Source organism: Coregonus clupeaformis, chromosome 16, assembly GCF_020615455.1.
Source record: "Coregonus clupeaformis isolate EN_2021a chromosome 16, ASM2061545v1, whole genome shotgun sequence".
Classification (NCBI taxonomy): Eukaryota; Metazoa; Chordata; class Actinopteri; order Salmoniformes; family Salmonidae; genus Coregonus; species Coregonus clupeaformis.
In genome coordinates, this window is record NC_059207.1 from 1,140,053 (window position 1) to 1,155,686 (window position 15,634).

A 15,634-nucleotide genomic window follows, 5' to 3' on the forward strand; every position below is an offset into this window, starting at 1 on the left:
CTATGGGACTCCCAATCACCGCCGGATTGTGATACAGCCTGGAATCGAACCGGGTTCTGTAGTGACGCCTCTAGCGCTGAAATACGCCACTCGGGAGCCGTTAGAACTAACTAGGTCAAAAATGATTTGATTACACCTCGTTTGATAGAAACTTTAAACTACTTAACGTTCTCTTGACTTTAATGTGGAAGGAATATTAAAGTATTCCTTAATCCATATTTCATCAATGTCTAATAGATGATACAAATTCAAAATTAGGCCTACATATTAAATTGCATATTAAATCCAGATATAATTAATAAACAGATGATTTTGACAAAAAATGTGCTTTACATTTTAAATTATGGTTGTCATGGATTACCATTTCAAATAGTTGAACTCAATACTAATTCAAGGTCATGCCTTGTATAGTGAATACAATGATCACTAGATGGCGGCAAATACTTGAACATTTACATTTTAGTCATTTAGCAGACGCTCTTATCCAGAGCGACTTACAGTTAGTGAGTACATACATTATTATTATTTTATTTATTTTTTCATACTGGCCCCCCGTGGGAATCGAACCCTCAACCCTGGCGTTGCAAACGCCATGCTCTACCAACTGAGCTACATCCCTGCCGGCCATTCCCTCCCCTACCCTGGACAACGCTGGGCCAATTGTGCGCCACCCCATGGGTCTCCCGGTCGCGGCCGGCTACAACAGAGCCTGTTTACAATAGAGCAGGAACAATGCTTGCAGTCTGGTCAGCAAAGTGAATTATCATAATGTTGCTGTAATGGGCACCACTACTTACTTTGGGAGTTAATCATTACAAACGGTTTGCTTATTTTGGCTCCCTCTTCACAAGCATGTTTCCAGAACCTTTTCCTCACCTGTCAGTAGCCTTCACAAGCACTGTGTCACAGCCCCAGGGGCACATAGGCCTATTCACCTGCTTCCCCAATGGTGAGAGCAAAACGTACCATTTACAGTTATAATTCACAAACAAAAAGGAAAATTGCTTTGAGTTAAAGTACTACTCATGGAATAAGGTTGTGGGCTCAAATTGGAAGTGTTGTTGCTGGTTAGTAATGGCTTCACAACCCCCTGAAAGCAAGTAAAAGCAACAGTGCCAAGGTAAAACATCCCAGCTAGGAGGAAACCTGTGTTATGACAAGACTGCTAAAATGCAAATGCAACGTAAATGTATCACCATAATTCCAGACAGATCATATTGGCTTGTTTAGGACTGAAGAGGACAGCAGCCCTGAGGGTGATGACCGAGAGGGTGTTTGACTTAGCTTCAACTCTTGGAAAGGATCCTGTCTTCACACACTGTTTGTGTTCATATGCAGAAGGATCAATACAGTGTAATATCTTTAAAAGTCATCAATATGATATGATGAATGTGTAACACTGAGGCCAATCATCGATGGATGTTTAATAGATTTTGCCATGGTCTTTGATCACTTTTAAAAATGCTAGAACAGCTCTTTAACAAAAGTAGGCCTACCTCATAGATTATGATGGTGGTTGGGGCTTTGTATCATTACTTGTTATGTATTCTTGAAAATGATTATCTGACGTTCTCATAACATCCATTTAGCCCTCATTTAAGGTTGAATGTAAGAAAAACACACATCACCGTGTGTGCAATTGCAAGTTTAAAATCCTGATATGCAAGTGATTTTACCTGATTCCTTTTAAATGCAGTGAGATATGTAGTAAAGGGTCTGGATTGGTTGTTGTACCATGCTCTCTCCTACTCTTTGCATAGCTGGGTCATCGGACCCTAGGGCAGTACGAGCTGACAGGACACTTACCTCCAAACACGATCGTATGACCCCAAGTTCCAGCCTGGACCTGGCTTGTGTGTCAAATAAGCACATGCTGTACAGGGTCTCAGCCTCTTCCAGCCCACAGTTACCCTATCAGTCTACTCTCTACCCACTATCAGTGACCACCTGGCATCTCTACAGACAGACAGTGGTGGCCCCAGGCTGTCATGTGGACTCGGCAGCACGTCTTAGTACGGACTGGAGCCCATTGGAGTACTGTACATTTGGATCGACTTTAATGTAAAGAAGCACCTTTGAACTTAAATTGAATATTCAGGTGACTCTGCCCTTTTTGGACAGAATCCAACCAAAGAGGAGAATCATTGTTTTTTACTGGATCTGGAAAATCTGAAAAAGTTGGTAAGTATCTCAGTGATAATACAATACATTTCAATTGGGATGTATTTTGGCTTTGGAATTGATTTTGATTATATATTTTTCCTCTTATAAATGTATTGTAGACAGTCCAGGATGCCTACTGGATCAGTGAAATTACACAGCATCAAAAAGCTGGGAGAAGAAAACAATGGTTTTGATGATGAAGGTACACCTGCATAAATATGATGACGTTCAATTCATGATTCTGATGTCATTTTCCTGACATAAACAATGCTTTAGAAAAATGTGATATACCATTATCATCTCTTTATTACAGAACCTAATGATGCATACATGTAAGTGCATCTTCCTCATATAAAAAACAAAACACTTGTCATTCTGTGTGATTTGTGTTCTTGTTGGTAAAACTGATAAATGAAACAAAAGTTTATGGAATTTCTTATCATGTTTCTCAGAATTGTGACACATAAAAACAAGGTCACATTTAATAGTTTATTTGTTTCTCTGCTGCAGGACGATGGGGAACCCAAAACAGGACACAAAGTAAGTCCCGTTTCTCCTCCTACATTCTTCCCCCTCATGTCCTTAAGGCTTTGACTAATGTCTCTGTGATTGTCCCAGGCCTCCGAACAAGAAGAATGAAGCTGCTATCAGGATTGGCTTCTTTCAGCTGGTAAAGTCCTTTGTTTGTGGTTTTTTCCCCATAAAGATAAAACAAAACAGTATCTAACTCTATGGTTCCTTCAGTGAAGTCACTGTGCGGTTGTTTAGTGTGAAGGTCACATGAAGACATTTTTATTTGATCTCAGTTTGTATTTGTGTGGGAGAGCTGGTTCATAACTCTTGTACATAAGAACTTTAAACCACAACTGGATTGGAAATCTTCAGAAACGGGTACAAGAATGGTAGGTACATTATGAGAATGGGGCATCATGGGCCAGCCTCATCACACACAGGCAGGTTCCCATGGGGTGCCTATGTTTTGACAATGACTATATGAAAATCTACATAGTTACAGTGGTTAAAGCATGCACATTTTGTCCAGGTATTACATTCTGAGATGGTAGGTCAGATTGACAGAACACCTGTTATGATGACTGACCCATTGGGTTTGGTGTGTGTGTGTGTGTATTTACAGTTCCGTTTCGCCACTTGCCGGGAGACCCTGATGATGGTGGGGGGTAGTGTGTGTGCCTTCCTCCACGGTTCCGCCCAGCCTCTCATGCTGCTGGTGTTCGGGATGCTCACCGACACCTTCATCGAGTACGATATCGAGTTACAGGAGCTCCTGGACCCCAGGAAGGAATGTATCAACAACACCATACAGTGGAAGAACCAGTCAGTATGGACAGACTGGCTGGACAGCAATAAGACTGATAAGATGAAGAATTTAACATGTGGGTAAGTCCTATTCGTTGCTGCACACGAGTAGGACGTTGCTATACATGTCATTTCTATATCAAGGATTAAGGATAGAAAGATGTATTTTATTTGACAAGTATAGTAGCCTACTGTCATTGGCAGGTTACACAGGGAAAATGTTCTCCTTATGTATTTTAGGGTAAGGTTAGGGTCTTCTTGTTGTCTCAAGCTGTTGTCTTTTGTAATTATTGTACAGATGTAGAATCTTAATTTGATCACCCTGTTGCAGGAGAACTTTCCTGCAATGCAGGATATTTAAAACCTGTAGTGTAATTGAGGTTTAAAAAGTATTCTGAAGTTTGTAATTTCCACTTTGAAATTTCAGACTTGATTTTCCCTTACGAAAAATGTATCAACCCCTTACAAAAATGTCCATTAATTATAATCCACATAATAATTCACATTCCCTGTAGCTGCAGGATTATTTTCCTGCTGTAGCAAACTGGCTCAAATTAAGATCCTACATCTGTATGACACTCATTTTCAGGCTTCTGGACATTGAGTATGAGATGACCAATTTTGCCTACTATTACGTTGCCATTGGATGCGCAGTTTTCTTGCTAGGATACCTTCAAGTAAGTATATAGTTTGCATCAACATACTGAGTTCAAGCAGTTTGATGGCAGAGTGCTAGATCTTGGTTGCCCTATTTTTATTTTCGTATGTGTTAGATCTCATTGTGGGTGACGTCTGCAGCGCGACAGATCCAGGTCATCAGGAAGATGTACTTCAGGAAGGTGATGAGGATGGAGATCGGCTGGTTCGACTGCAACTCGACTGGAGAGTTAAACACACGCATGTCAGAGTAAGAGAAAACACAAGCCAAATTCCCTTTTTAGGTTTTAATAGAAAAAGTTCTGGGAATGCTTTGCATTTCTTATCATGCTTAAGAGCAATACAGATGTAGGATCTTAATTTGATCACTCTTTTGTTGCTGAGTATTTTCCTGCACAGCAGGAAATGTAAACTTGTAGTGTATTTGAGTTTTAAAAGGGAAATTATGCAGTTCTTTAAAGTATAAAGGTACTCGGATCCAATAATCTTGTTCCCTGGTGGGCGTTGAAATTTCAGACCTACAAAAATGTCCATTAATTATCGTCCACATAATAATAATTCACATTTCCAGTTGCTGCAGGATTATTTTCCTGCTGTAGCAAACTGGCTCAAATTAAGAATCTACATCTGTAGTTGTTCTTGAACTTGTGACCTGACCTGGAAATACTTTAATGATTCTCATGATTCTATCTGTGGTGTGCCCCGCTATTTCACAGCGACATCAACAAGATCAATGACGCCATTGCGGATCAAGTGAGCATCTTTATCCAGCGATTCACCACCTTTGTGTGCGGTTTTGCGATGGGCTTTGTGAAGGGATGGAAGTTAACGCTCGTCATCATCGCAGCCAGCCCTCTCATTGGAGTAGGGGCCGCCCTCATGGCTCTGGTAGGACGGTCAACGTCAATCAATGTGGTCACTTCCTATCCCAATATTCTGAAATGGTCCCTTCCCTCCTCTCCGTTTTAATTGTGATCACTCTGTTAGGAAGGGATAGATGAAAGCAATTTACTAGTGGTGACTTCGTAAAGGAGACAATGAAAGTTAAAGGCGACAAGGAAGGCTCATTTATGAGTATTAGGACTAGGCCTATGATTTACATTGTTCATTTACTATGTGTCGATTCTCATTGAGCTCCATTGAGGTGGCAGTTAGTAAGTGTACTGTACTGACTGCACCTTTCTCCTTACCTCCTCTGCTCTCGTCTAGTTTGTGGCCAAGCTGACGGGTCAGGAGCTGCTGGCCTATGCCAAGGCTGGAGCCGTGGCCGACGAGGTGCTCACCTCCATCAGAACGGTGGCCGCTTTCGGAGGAGAGCTGAAGGAAGTGGAGAGGTGACATAATGACATGACTGAAACTGCCCCAACATTGTCTTCTTTAGTTACGTGCTGAATTTGTATGTGTCAATACTCGACAGCCAAATTTCACATTCTTTACCTTGATCAGCCTCACTATATAGTGTTTAATTCCATTAATTGTTTTCTCCTTAAGGGGCAACTATTATCACCACCTTACATATTATATGCAGTGCTGGGCCTCTATCCCAGTTTAAAGTGACGCTCCAGAACCTTTGTATAATTTCATCCAGTAGTTTTAACAGTAGTGCTCACGAGCCAAAACGGGTCCCTGTTTTTTGTGTACTACGTCATCCAATTGTGTACTACATCATCCATTTAGTATGATATGTTACGTCCTGCCAAAAAAATCACAATACATTGTTGGAATTCGAATGATATGTTACGAATCCAATTCGTATGATATGTTATGAATTTGTTATGCTTAAGATCCCGGATTGCATCTTTAACCCTCTATCCCTTTCTCTCTCTCCCAGGTATGACAAGAACCTGATCTCAGCTCAGCGTTGGGGCATCAGGAAGGGCCTGATCATGGGCTTCTTCACAGGCTACATGTGGTTTATCATCTTCCTGTGTTACGCCCTGGCCTTCTGGTACGGATCCAGCCTAGTGGTGGACACACAGGAGTACAGCCCCGGAACACTGCTACAGGTACTATTCTGTAACCATAACACCATGAAGGTATACTTTATAAAGGGTCCATATGTAGTTCAGCTATAGACTATTAATCACATTTATTTGGTTTATGAATTAATAATAAACAGTTAGAACTTAAAAACGAATGATCACCTCATCTGTCCTGTGCACTGTCTTGTCTGTCATTGCAGGTTTTCTTTGGTGTGCTGATAGCAGCCCTGAACTTAGGGCAGGCATCTCCATGTCTGGAGGCCTTTGCTGCAGGAAGAGGAGCTGCTACCATCATCTTTGAGACCATCGACAGGGTGGGAATCTCAGCACTGTTGGAGAATTTCATTGAGCATTCAATTGACTGTGTGTGAACGCTCACTTTAAACAGCCATGATGGTTAACACTGCCATTTGTCTGGCTGTGTCACTGTGTCTAGGAGCCTGACATCGACTGCCTCTCAGAAGCAGGCTACAAACTGGACAAGGTCAAAGGGGACATTGAGTTCCATAACGTCACCTTTCACTACCCATCCAGACCTGAAGTCGTGGTACTGTGGCTTAGTATTTCCTATAACGATGGCATGCATCTGATTATTGTATCGCAGGGCGATTGTGGAATATTTCCTTAAAGATGCAGTCTGTCATTTGCTGGTCTTTGTGCCGTGTCAGATCCTGGACCAGCTGAGTGTTGCGGTGAAGTCTGGCGAGACGACCGCCTTTGTGGGGCCCAGTGGAGCTGGGAAGAGTACCGCCGTGCAGCTCATCCAACGCTTCTACGACCCCAAGGAGGGCATGGTATGTTAACTTCCCTTACATATATTTAACATGATGTAACACATTTGTAAAATACTACTACTATCAATACAAATGTGCACCTACACTAAAGTGTATCACTGAGAGAGTCTTTAGAGGAAATAGTGTAGAGACATTTGAAATGTCCCTCTCTTTCTCCCTGTTTATGCCTTGTCTCAGGTGACCTTGGACGGCCATGACATCAGAGGCCTGAATATCCAATGGCTGCGTTCATTGATGGGCATCGTGGAGCAGGAACCCGTGCTGTTCGCCACAACCATCGCCGAGAACATCCGCTACGGTCGCCCCGGAGTCACCCTGGAGGACATCATCCACGCCACCAAGGAGGCTAATGCCTACAACTTTATCATGGACCTACCACAGGTGAGGTTGACAGCATTTAGCATGCTATACATTGAGGGCTAACATTACAACGATAGTCTGATCTAGAACCCAGACTACTTATTTGTGACTTTTGTCTCCAGTGTTTTTTGAAAGGCTTAAAAACTTTCAACATTGCTGACTCAACATGACATATTTTTACTATGTACTGTCACATGGCCTATCAGTTCAATGACATAAAGACGTGTGATTGATGCGACAGAAATTTGACACGCTGGTGGGAGAGGGCGGAGGTCAGATGAGCGGCGGTCAGAAGCAGCGTATCGCCATCGCCCGGGCCCTGGTCAGGAACCCCCGGATCCTACTGCTGGACATGGCCACCTCCGCTCTGGACAATGAGAGTGAGGCTGTGGTGCAGGAGGCTCTGGACAAAGTGAGTGGCTGCATCTAAAATGGCACCCTATTCCCTATATAAAGCAGTTATTTTGACCAGGAAGTGTCTTTGCTGGGATCAATTAATTATAGTTAGGATAACTCTTATGATAGATTGTTTGTATATCAACATGATCAGACCTAAGTACGTGACAAATAGTAGAAGAATAACCATGTAAATAACCGTATTTACAGTAGCTAGGTAGGATAACGGTCTCATGTTTATCTCCTATAAGGTCCGCAATGGCCGCACCACCATCTCCATAGCCCATCGCTTGTCCACCATTAAGAACGCGGACGTGATCGTGGGCTACGAGCATGGGCGGGCGGTGGAGAGGGGCAAGCATGATGAGCTGCTGGAGAGGAAGGGTGTTTACTTCACTCTGGTCACCCTACAGAGCCAAGGAGACAAGGCTCTCAACCAGAAGGCCAGACAGAGTAGGTCTCTATGGGATCAATGCATCCCCATCCCCTACAAAATTCTAAAGTTGACTTGCGCACAGTTTCGTCAACATAAAAATGTATTAAGAGAGAAATAATTTGCAGGAACACTTTTAACCAAACATTTCTTATAACATTTTGTATAATAACCTCCTTCCTTTTGCTGTGTCAGTGGCAGGCAACGACGAGGCTGAGAAGAAGAGTCTGTCCAGGGCCGGGAGTTACAGGGCCAGTCTCAGGTACTGTAGAACTACATCTCTCATGATGCACTTCACATCCTTTTCACAAGGCCTCACTCACATCTGGTTACATTGAATCTGACACACATCTGGGTGAAGCACGGCAGACATTTTGTGCCAGAATGCTGACTGATGGTGTCATTTTGCATCTCGGTAGTGCATTGACTTGGTGCTTGTGTGTTGTTGTGCAGAGCCTCTATCAGAAAGAGGACTCGCTCACAGCTGTCCAACCTCATTCCAGAAGCAGAATCCTTCATATCTCAGGCAGACGCGGGCAAGGTCAGTGTGTGTGTGTGTGTGTGTGTGTGTGCACGCATGCGTGCATGCGTACGTGCGTGTGTGTGTGTTTGAGTGAAGGAGGTTGGTATGGGAGTCATCAACAGGGTTAAACGGGGGTACTTGCCACTTACCCTTTCCCAGTAGTCTACAGTTTACACGTGCATTTGTTATGCATGTATCCATGTATATTTGTGTCCATGTCTTTATGTGTCCAGAGTGCCTTTGTGGAGGAGGAGGAGGTGGAGGAGCTTGTTGAGCCTGCTCCAGTGACCAGGATCCTGAAGTACAACGCCCCTGAGTGGCCCTACATGCTGTTTGGAACCATCGGAGCAGCTGTCAACGGAGGAGTCAACCCAGTGTACTCCCTGCTCTTCAGTCAGATTCTGGCGGTATGGTGGAGGGGTGTAGTATTGACCAAGACAGTCTTCATTGAATATCGGTTAATTAGCTTAATCAGTGTGTGTGTGTGTGTGTTCTTGCAGACATTCTCCATACCAGACCCAGAGACTCAGAGGAGGGAGATCAATGGTATCTGCATGTTCTTTGTGCTGGTCGGAGTGACTTCCTTCATCACCCAGATGCTCCAAGTACATGTCCCTCCCTCCCTCCCCCCTCCCTCCCTCCCTCCCTCCCTCCTTTCCTTTCCTTTATGTTCACCTGTCTTTTTTTACTTGATCTAAAATACATATTTAATCTTCACATCAACCGGATCCTTTCTCCTGCTTGTCTAAACTCTGTGAAAAGAGAAGCCTATTTCTCAGTGTTTTTGTTATTCATATTCCATGTTTCCCATAACCTGATCTGATGGTGTCGGTGTCTCCACCAGGGCTATGCCTTCTCGAAGTCTGGGGAGCTGCTGACACGGCGCTTGAGGAGGATGGGTTTCCACGCCATGTTGGGTCAGGAGGTGGGCTGGTTCGATGACCACAGGAACAGCCCCGGGGCTCTGACCACACGGCTGGCCACTGACGCCTCCCAGGTCCAAGGGGTCAGTATGGACCTCATATGGTCCTCATACCCTAGGGCAGTTACCAGACCCCAGACCAAATAGTATTAGTGTCTTTCAAATACTTGATTTAATGGAGTGCTATGGAACCAATGCAGTAGACCCAAAAGCAAACCTCACCCATCTGGCATTCTGGGTAAATAACCTATAACCTATTCCCTCGTCCTCTCCTAGGCCACGGGCTCTCAGATCGGCATGATCGTCAACTCTCTGACCAACATTGGCGTGGCCGTCATCATCTCCTTCTACTTCAGCTGGAAGCTCAGCCTGGTCATCATGTGCTTCCTGCCCTTCCTGGCTCTGTCCGGAGGCTTCCAGGCTAAGATGCTCACTGGCTTCGCCAAGCAGGACAAACAGGCCATGGAGGATGCAGGACGGGTAGGCTACAGTACTCCACTGACTCACTGGCCAGGGCTGTTTATAACACAGGCTGGAGTCACACAGTGCTACTGTGACTGGAAGTGAATTGTCATTGACGCAAGGTTGTACACTAACTTCTCACATTAGTTATCAATACTTTATCAACATCTTTCTCGAAAGCTTCTGTTAGGGTCATTCAAGCAAAGTCACTACCACAGAACTTCCCTTGTGTCATATTCTAAGATATTTCAGCCTGTAACTATTGTATTGTCTGCGTTATAGACATCCTGAAACCTTGTCACAGTAAACCCACTGGAGAGATATCTTACAGTGTGGTAGAGATAATGCGTATAGTTCCTGTACTGTATACAGTTCCTACTTCCTGTTCTAGACTTACAAGGTGGTAGTGGTGGGTGGTTGTGATATCTCTGTGGTATCTTTTGTAGATCTCAGGCGAGGCCCTGAACAACATCCGCACCATCGCGGGGCTGGGGAAGGAACAGAGCTTTGTGGAGATGTACGAGGCTCATCTGGAGGCTCCGTACCAGGCCGCCAAGCAGAAGGCCAACGTGTACGGCGCCTGCTACGGCTTCGCCCAGTGTGTCGTTTTCATGGCCAACAGCGCCTCCTACAGGTTTGGAGGGTACCTGGTGCGCCAGGAGGGCCTCCACTTCAGCCTGGTCTTCAGGTGAGAGAAACTGTATGCTTGCCTGTCCGTCTGCCTGTCTGCCTGCATACCTGTCAACAACATAAACAGACCATGAAATCACATTGTCCATGTATTCCATTACCTTGACTAAACCCCATTGTCTCTCTGTGATTGGTTCAGAGTGATCTCAGCCATAGTGACCAGTGGCACAGCGCTGGGCCGAGCCTCTTCCTACACCCCAGACTACGCCAAGGCCAAGATCTCAGCTGCCCGCTTCTTCCAGCTCCTCGACCGCGTGCCAAAGATCAGCGTCTACAGCAACGAGGGGGACAAATGGGTAAACGTCACACACAAACACACGCACGCACTCACTCTCTCTCTCGCTCACGCCCCCTCTCTCTCTCGTCCAGCCTGATTTCAGAGGGAACTTAGAGTTCATTGACTGTAAGTTCACATACCCGACCCGGCCAGACATCCAGGTGCTGAACGGCCTCAACGTGTCGGTGAAGCCCGGCCAGACGCTGGCCTTCGTGGGCAGCAGCGGCTGTGGGAAGAGCACCAGCGTCCAGTTACTGGAGAGGTTCTATGACCCCGACCAGGGCAAAGTGGTGAGTCCTCAGTTTCTCTCAGCAGCACGTCATATCCCCATTTGTGTCTCTAGAGGTATAGAGACTATAAGATGATGGGGTATCCTGGGAGCTGGATTAGTTCACAGGATAGTTGACTGGATTTTCCACGTTGCATTGCAGATTATTGATGGCCATGACTCGACTCAGGTCAACGTCTCGTACCTGCGCTCCAAGATCGGCATTGTATCCCAGGAGCCCATTCTGTTTGACTGCAGCATCGGAGACAACATCAAGTACGGAGACAACCTGCGCGAAGTCAGCATGAATGACATCATCTCCGCATCCAAGAAAGCCCAACTCCATGACTTTGTCATGACGCTACCTGAGGTAATGCTGCTGTCAGTGTACTAACTTAAAACAACACTGCCAGTGTACAAACTTAAAACAAGACTTAAAACAACCCTGTCAGTCTACTAACGTAAAACAACACTGTCAGTGTACTAACTTAAAACAACACTGTCAGTCTACTAACTTAAAACAACACTGTCAGTGTACTAACTTAAAACAACACTGTCAGTGTACTAACTTAAAACAAGACTTAAAACAACACTGTCAGTGTACTAACTTAAAACAGCACTGTCAGTCTACTAACTTAAAACAACACTGTCAGTGTACTAACTTAAAACAACACTGTCAGTGTACTAACTTAAAACAACACTGTCAGTCTACTAACTTAAAACAACACTGTCAGTCTACTAACTTAAAACAACACTGTCAGTCTACTAACTTAAAACAACACTGTCAGTCTACTAACTTAAAACAACACTGTCAGTCTACTAACTTAAAACAACACTGTCAGTCTACTAACTTAAAACAACACTGTCAGTCTACTAACTTAAAACAACACTGTCAGTCTACTAACTTAAAACAACACTGTCAGTCTACTAACTTAAAACAACACTGTCAGTCTACTAACTTAAAACAACACTGTCAGTCTACTAACTTAAAACAACACTGTCAGTGTACTAACTTAAAACAACACTGTCAGTGTACTAACTTAAAACAACACTGTCAGTCTACTAACTTAAAACAACACTGTCAGTGTACTAACTTAAAACAACACTGTCAGTGTACTAACTTAAACAACACTGTCAGTGTACTAACTTAAAACAACACTGTCAGTGTACTAACTTAAAACAACACGGTCAGTCTACTAACTTAAAACAACACTGTCAGTGTACTAACTTAAAACAACACTGTCAGTGTACTAACTTAAAACAACACTGTCAGTCTACTAACTTAAAACAACACTGTCAGTGTACTAACTTAAAACAACACTGTCAGTGTACTAACTTAAAACAAGACTGAAAACAACACTGTCAGTGTACTAACTTAAAACAACACTGTCAGTGTACTAACTTAAAACAACACTGTCAGTGTACTAACTTAAAACAACACTGTCAGTCTACTAACTTAAAACAACACTGTCAGTCTACTAACTTAAAACAACACTGTCAGTGTACTAACTTAAAACAACACTGTCAGTGTACTAACTTAAAACAATACTGTCAGTGTACTAACTTAAAACGACACAAAATTGCCACTGAAGTTTGTAGCACCATTATGAAGGAAACGCTAACGATTTAGATATGTCATTTAAATCAGTTGCGGCCAGTTACTTTAACATCGTTGTTTCTATCAAAGATACCTGCACACTAAGATCCAAATACAAATGTCAAGTTTTTGTGCCAAACATCTACTCACAAGAACTCTGTCAGACTATACCCTGCATCTATAGTCCTTTGTTTGACACAGTAGTCTTTAAAGTTTAAATTTCTCCCTTTAGAAATACGACACCAACGTGGGTTCCCAGGGCTCCCAGCTCTCTCGAGGACAGAAGCAGCGCATCGCAATCGCCAGGGCGATTATCCGTGATCCTAAGATCCTGCTATTGGACGAGGCCACTTCTGCCCTGGACACGGAGAGCGAGAAGGTAATGTCTCCATGACAACCGCCTGTCATCACCACGAGCAGAAGAAGACGTCCTGAACATGACAATGATAGATTTAATTTATACAGATCTGTCCATTTCAAATAGAATTAGTGCGAGGCAAGGCAAGCATGCAATTTGCCTGAGCCGTAGGTCCATTGTATGAGGCAGAGGCATTAATCAAGTAATCATGGTGAGTCATGGGTGATTGTGAAATCCGCTCAAAGGTTTGTGTGTGTGTGCGTGTGCGCGCGCATGTGTGTGTGTTACAGACGGTGCAAGAGGCGCTGGATAAAGCGAGGGAGGGCCGAACCTGCATCGTCATCGCTCACCGTCTCTCCACCATCCAGAACTCTGACATAATCGCTGTTATGTCCAGGGGCTTCGTCATCGAACAGGGACCACATGACAAGCTCATGGCCCTCAAAGGGGCCTATTACAAACTTGTCACCACCGGTGCACCAATCAGCTAACTCATCAGGGTTATAGGAGCCAAACCAGGAAATGCCTGTCCAGGTCATGTAGTATTTATTCTGCAGAAGCGTCACACACTCTTTGGTTTTAATTGGTGGAGATATCATGCTGTGTATTCATTTGTTGTTGTTACATTTAAACAGAACTATGACTGGTATGCATTCATTACATGTATATACTGGGGCGTACTAAAGGAACGATTAGTTAAATTACTTTGTTGAGTACATGTATTCAAGGTGGGCTTTCAGGTGTTCAGTAATTATGTCCTATTAATTGTCTTACGTTGACACAGGTCAGTGTTAAGTCTGAGACATACTGTAGGTCTGAGTGGCTATCTTTGATCTTTTACTTGTTTATTTTTTTTTAGTAATTAACTGTATTGCATAAGATTAAATTGAATGCTAATATCTACATTGAGGGTATAAAGTCACTGTTTACGATTGTCTACCGTTTGGACTGTGTTTTCCATTATACATTTATGACTTTAAATGTTTTGGATTTGAAATTGAACCTTTTTTGTAATGTATTCCTCAGATGTTTATTCTTTCAAACAAATATGGTGCATTTAAATTGCCTGCAGACGATAATCCATTCTAGAATAGTTGATTTTCCTTCGTTAAAGGTTACCATAACAGACTCATTGAAGAGCCTGTGGCAGACTAGTACTACAGTATTCCCTTCACCAGGTCTTGTTGATGCTTCCAGGACTGACACTGTGACACCCTGACCTGAGACCAGGACGAGATTTGCTGCATCCATCCATCAGCGGTAATGTGTGATCACACAACTCTGACCTTATTGGATGCATCCCAGATTCTCAGCACCCAGACAGGGGTGAATTAGTATGCCGGTGAAGCAATATAATCTCCCGGCTCTCTGCTCACAATCCGTCTGCTTAGAGGACACTATTTGACTTTGTGCCATGTAGAGTCAATACAATATTGATTGATACCGGTGCGCCTTAGACAGGTGCTGGAATCAAGTGTGGTGGTGAGTGTCGGGGTTTCTGTTGACGTAGTGGGTGAGAAGTGGGGCTAACGTGCTCTAATAAGGATTGTCCAGCGCGAAAGGGCTACGTTTGAGCCGCGTGTGTGTTTTCAATCTCAAGTCATCAACCTCCACGATGTTATCCACTCCTAAAGATGAGTCATCATCCCAGACCTTATTGTTGACCTGGCTCAGATTTGAAGTCCTATACTGTCTCTGTCCTACTAGTCCAATATTGTCTCTCCTACTAGTCCTATACTGTCTCTGTCCTACTAGTCCTATACTGTCTCTGTCCTACTAGTCCTATACTGTCTCTGTCCTACTAGTCCTATACTGTCTCTGTCCTACTAGTCCTATACTGTCTCTGTCCTACTAGTCCTATACTGTCTCTGTCCTACTAGTCCTATACTGTCTCTGTCCTACTAGTCCTATACTGTCCTATACTGTCTCACCTACTAGTCCTATATTATCTCTCCTACTAGTCCTATATTATCTCTCCTACTAGTCCTATATTATCTCTCCTACTAGTCCTATACTGTCTCTCCTACTAGTCCTATTCTGTATCTGTCCTACTAGTCCTATACTGTCTCTGTCCTACTAGTCCTATACTGTCTCTGTCCTACTAGTCCTATACTGTCTCTGTCCTACTAGTCCTATACTGTCTCACCTACTAGTCCTATACTGTCTCTCCTACTAGTCCTATACTGTCTCTCCTACTAGTCCTATACTGTCTCTGTCCTACTAGTCCTATACTGTCTCTGTCCTACTAGTCCTATACTGTCTCTGTCCTACTAGTCCTATACTGTCTCACCTACTAGTCCTATACTGTCTCTCCTACTAGTCCTATACTGTCTCTCCTACTAGTCCTATACTGTCTCTCCTACTAGTCCTATTCTGTCTCTGTCCTACTAGTCCTATACTGTCTCTGTCCTACTAGTCCTATTCTGTCTCTGTCC

The 15,634-nt window shown here is 43.7% G+C and overlaps 1 protein-coding gene across 4 annotated transcripts; it reads left to right on the plus strand.

Annotated features, from left to right (window-relative positions):
* Positions 1–1,849: 1,849 nt before the first annotated feature.
* abcb11b (ATP-binding cassette, sub-family B (MDR/TAP), member 11b) lies at positions 1,850–14,136 on the plus strand. Of its 4 annotated transcripts, XM_041871598.2 has the most exons (29): positions 1,850–2,181; positions 2,283–2,365; positions 2,477–2,495; positions 2,674–2,703; positions 2,782–2,833; positions 3,299–3,561; positions 4,070–4,157; positions 4,254–4,387; positions 4,854–5,025; positions 5,347–5,471; positions 5,969–6,143; positions 6,320–6,433; positions 6,556–6,666; positions 6,788–6,913; positions 7,091–7,294; positions 7,515–7,685; positions 7,921–8,122; positions 8,298–8,364; positions 8,556–8,643; positions 8,859–9,032; positions 9,126–9,230; positions 9,470–9,631; positions 9,824–10,027; positions 10,456–10,697; positions 10,839–10,995; positions 11,069–11,266; positions 11,408–11,614; positions 13,074–13,220; positions 13,490–14,136. In XM_041871598.2, exons 2-29 carry the CDS (start codon positions 2,293–2,295, stop codon positions 13,688–13,690), a joined length of 4,011 nt encoding a protein of 1,336 aa, XP_041727532.2. In that variant the 5' UTR covers positions 1,850–2,181; positions 2,283–2,292; the 3' UTR covers positions 13,691–14,136. The 4 variants fall into 4 exon arrangements, with proteins under 4 accessions (XP_041727532.2, XP_045081464.1, XP_045081466.1 ...); XM_045225529.1 differs by lacking the exons at positions 1,850–2,181; positions 2,283–2,365; positions 2,477–2,495; positions 2,674–2,703; positions 2,782–2,833 and having other exon boundaries at positions 3,470–3,557; XM_045225531.1 differs by lacking the exons at positions 1,850–2,181; positions 2,283–2,365; positions 2,477–2,495; positions 2,674–2,703; positions 2,782–2,833 and having other exon boundaries at positions 3,470–3,557; positions 4,279–4,387.
* Positions 14,137–15,634: the final 1,498 nt, after the last annotated feature.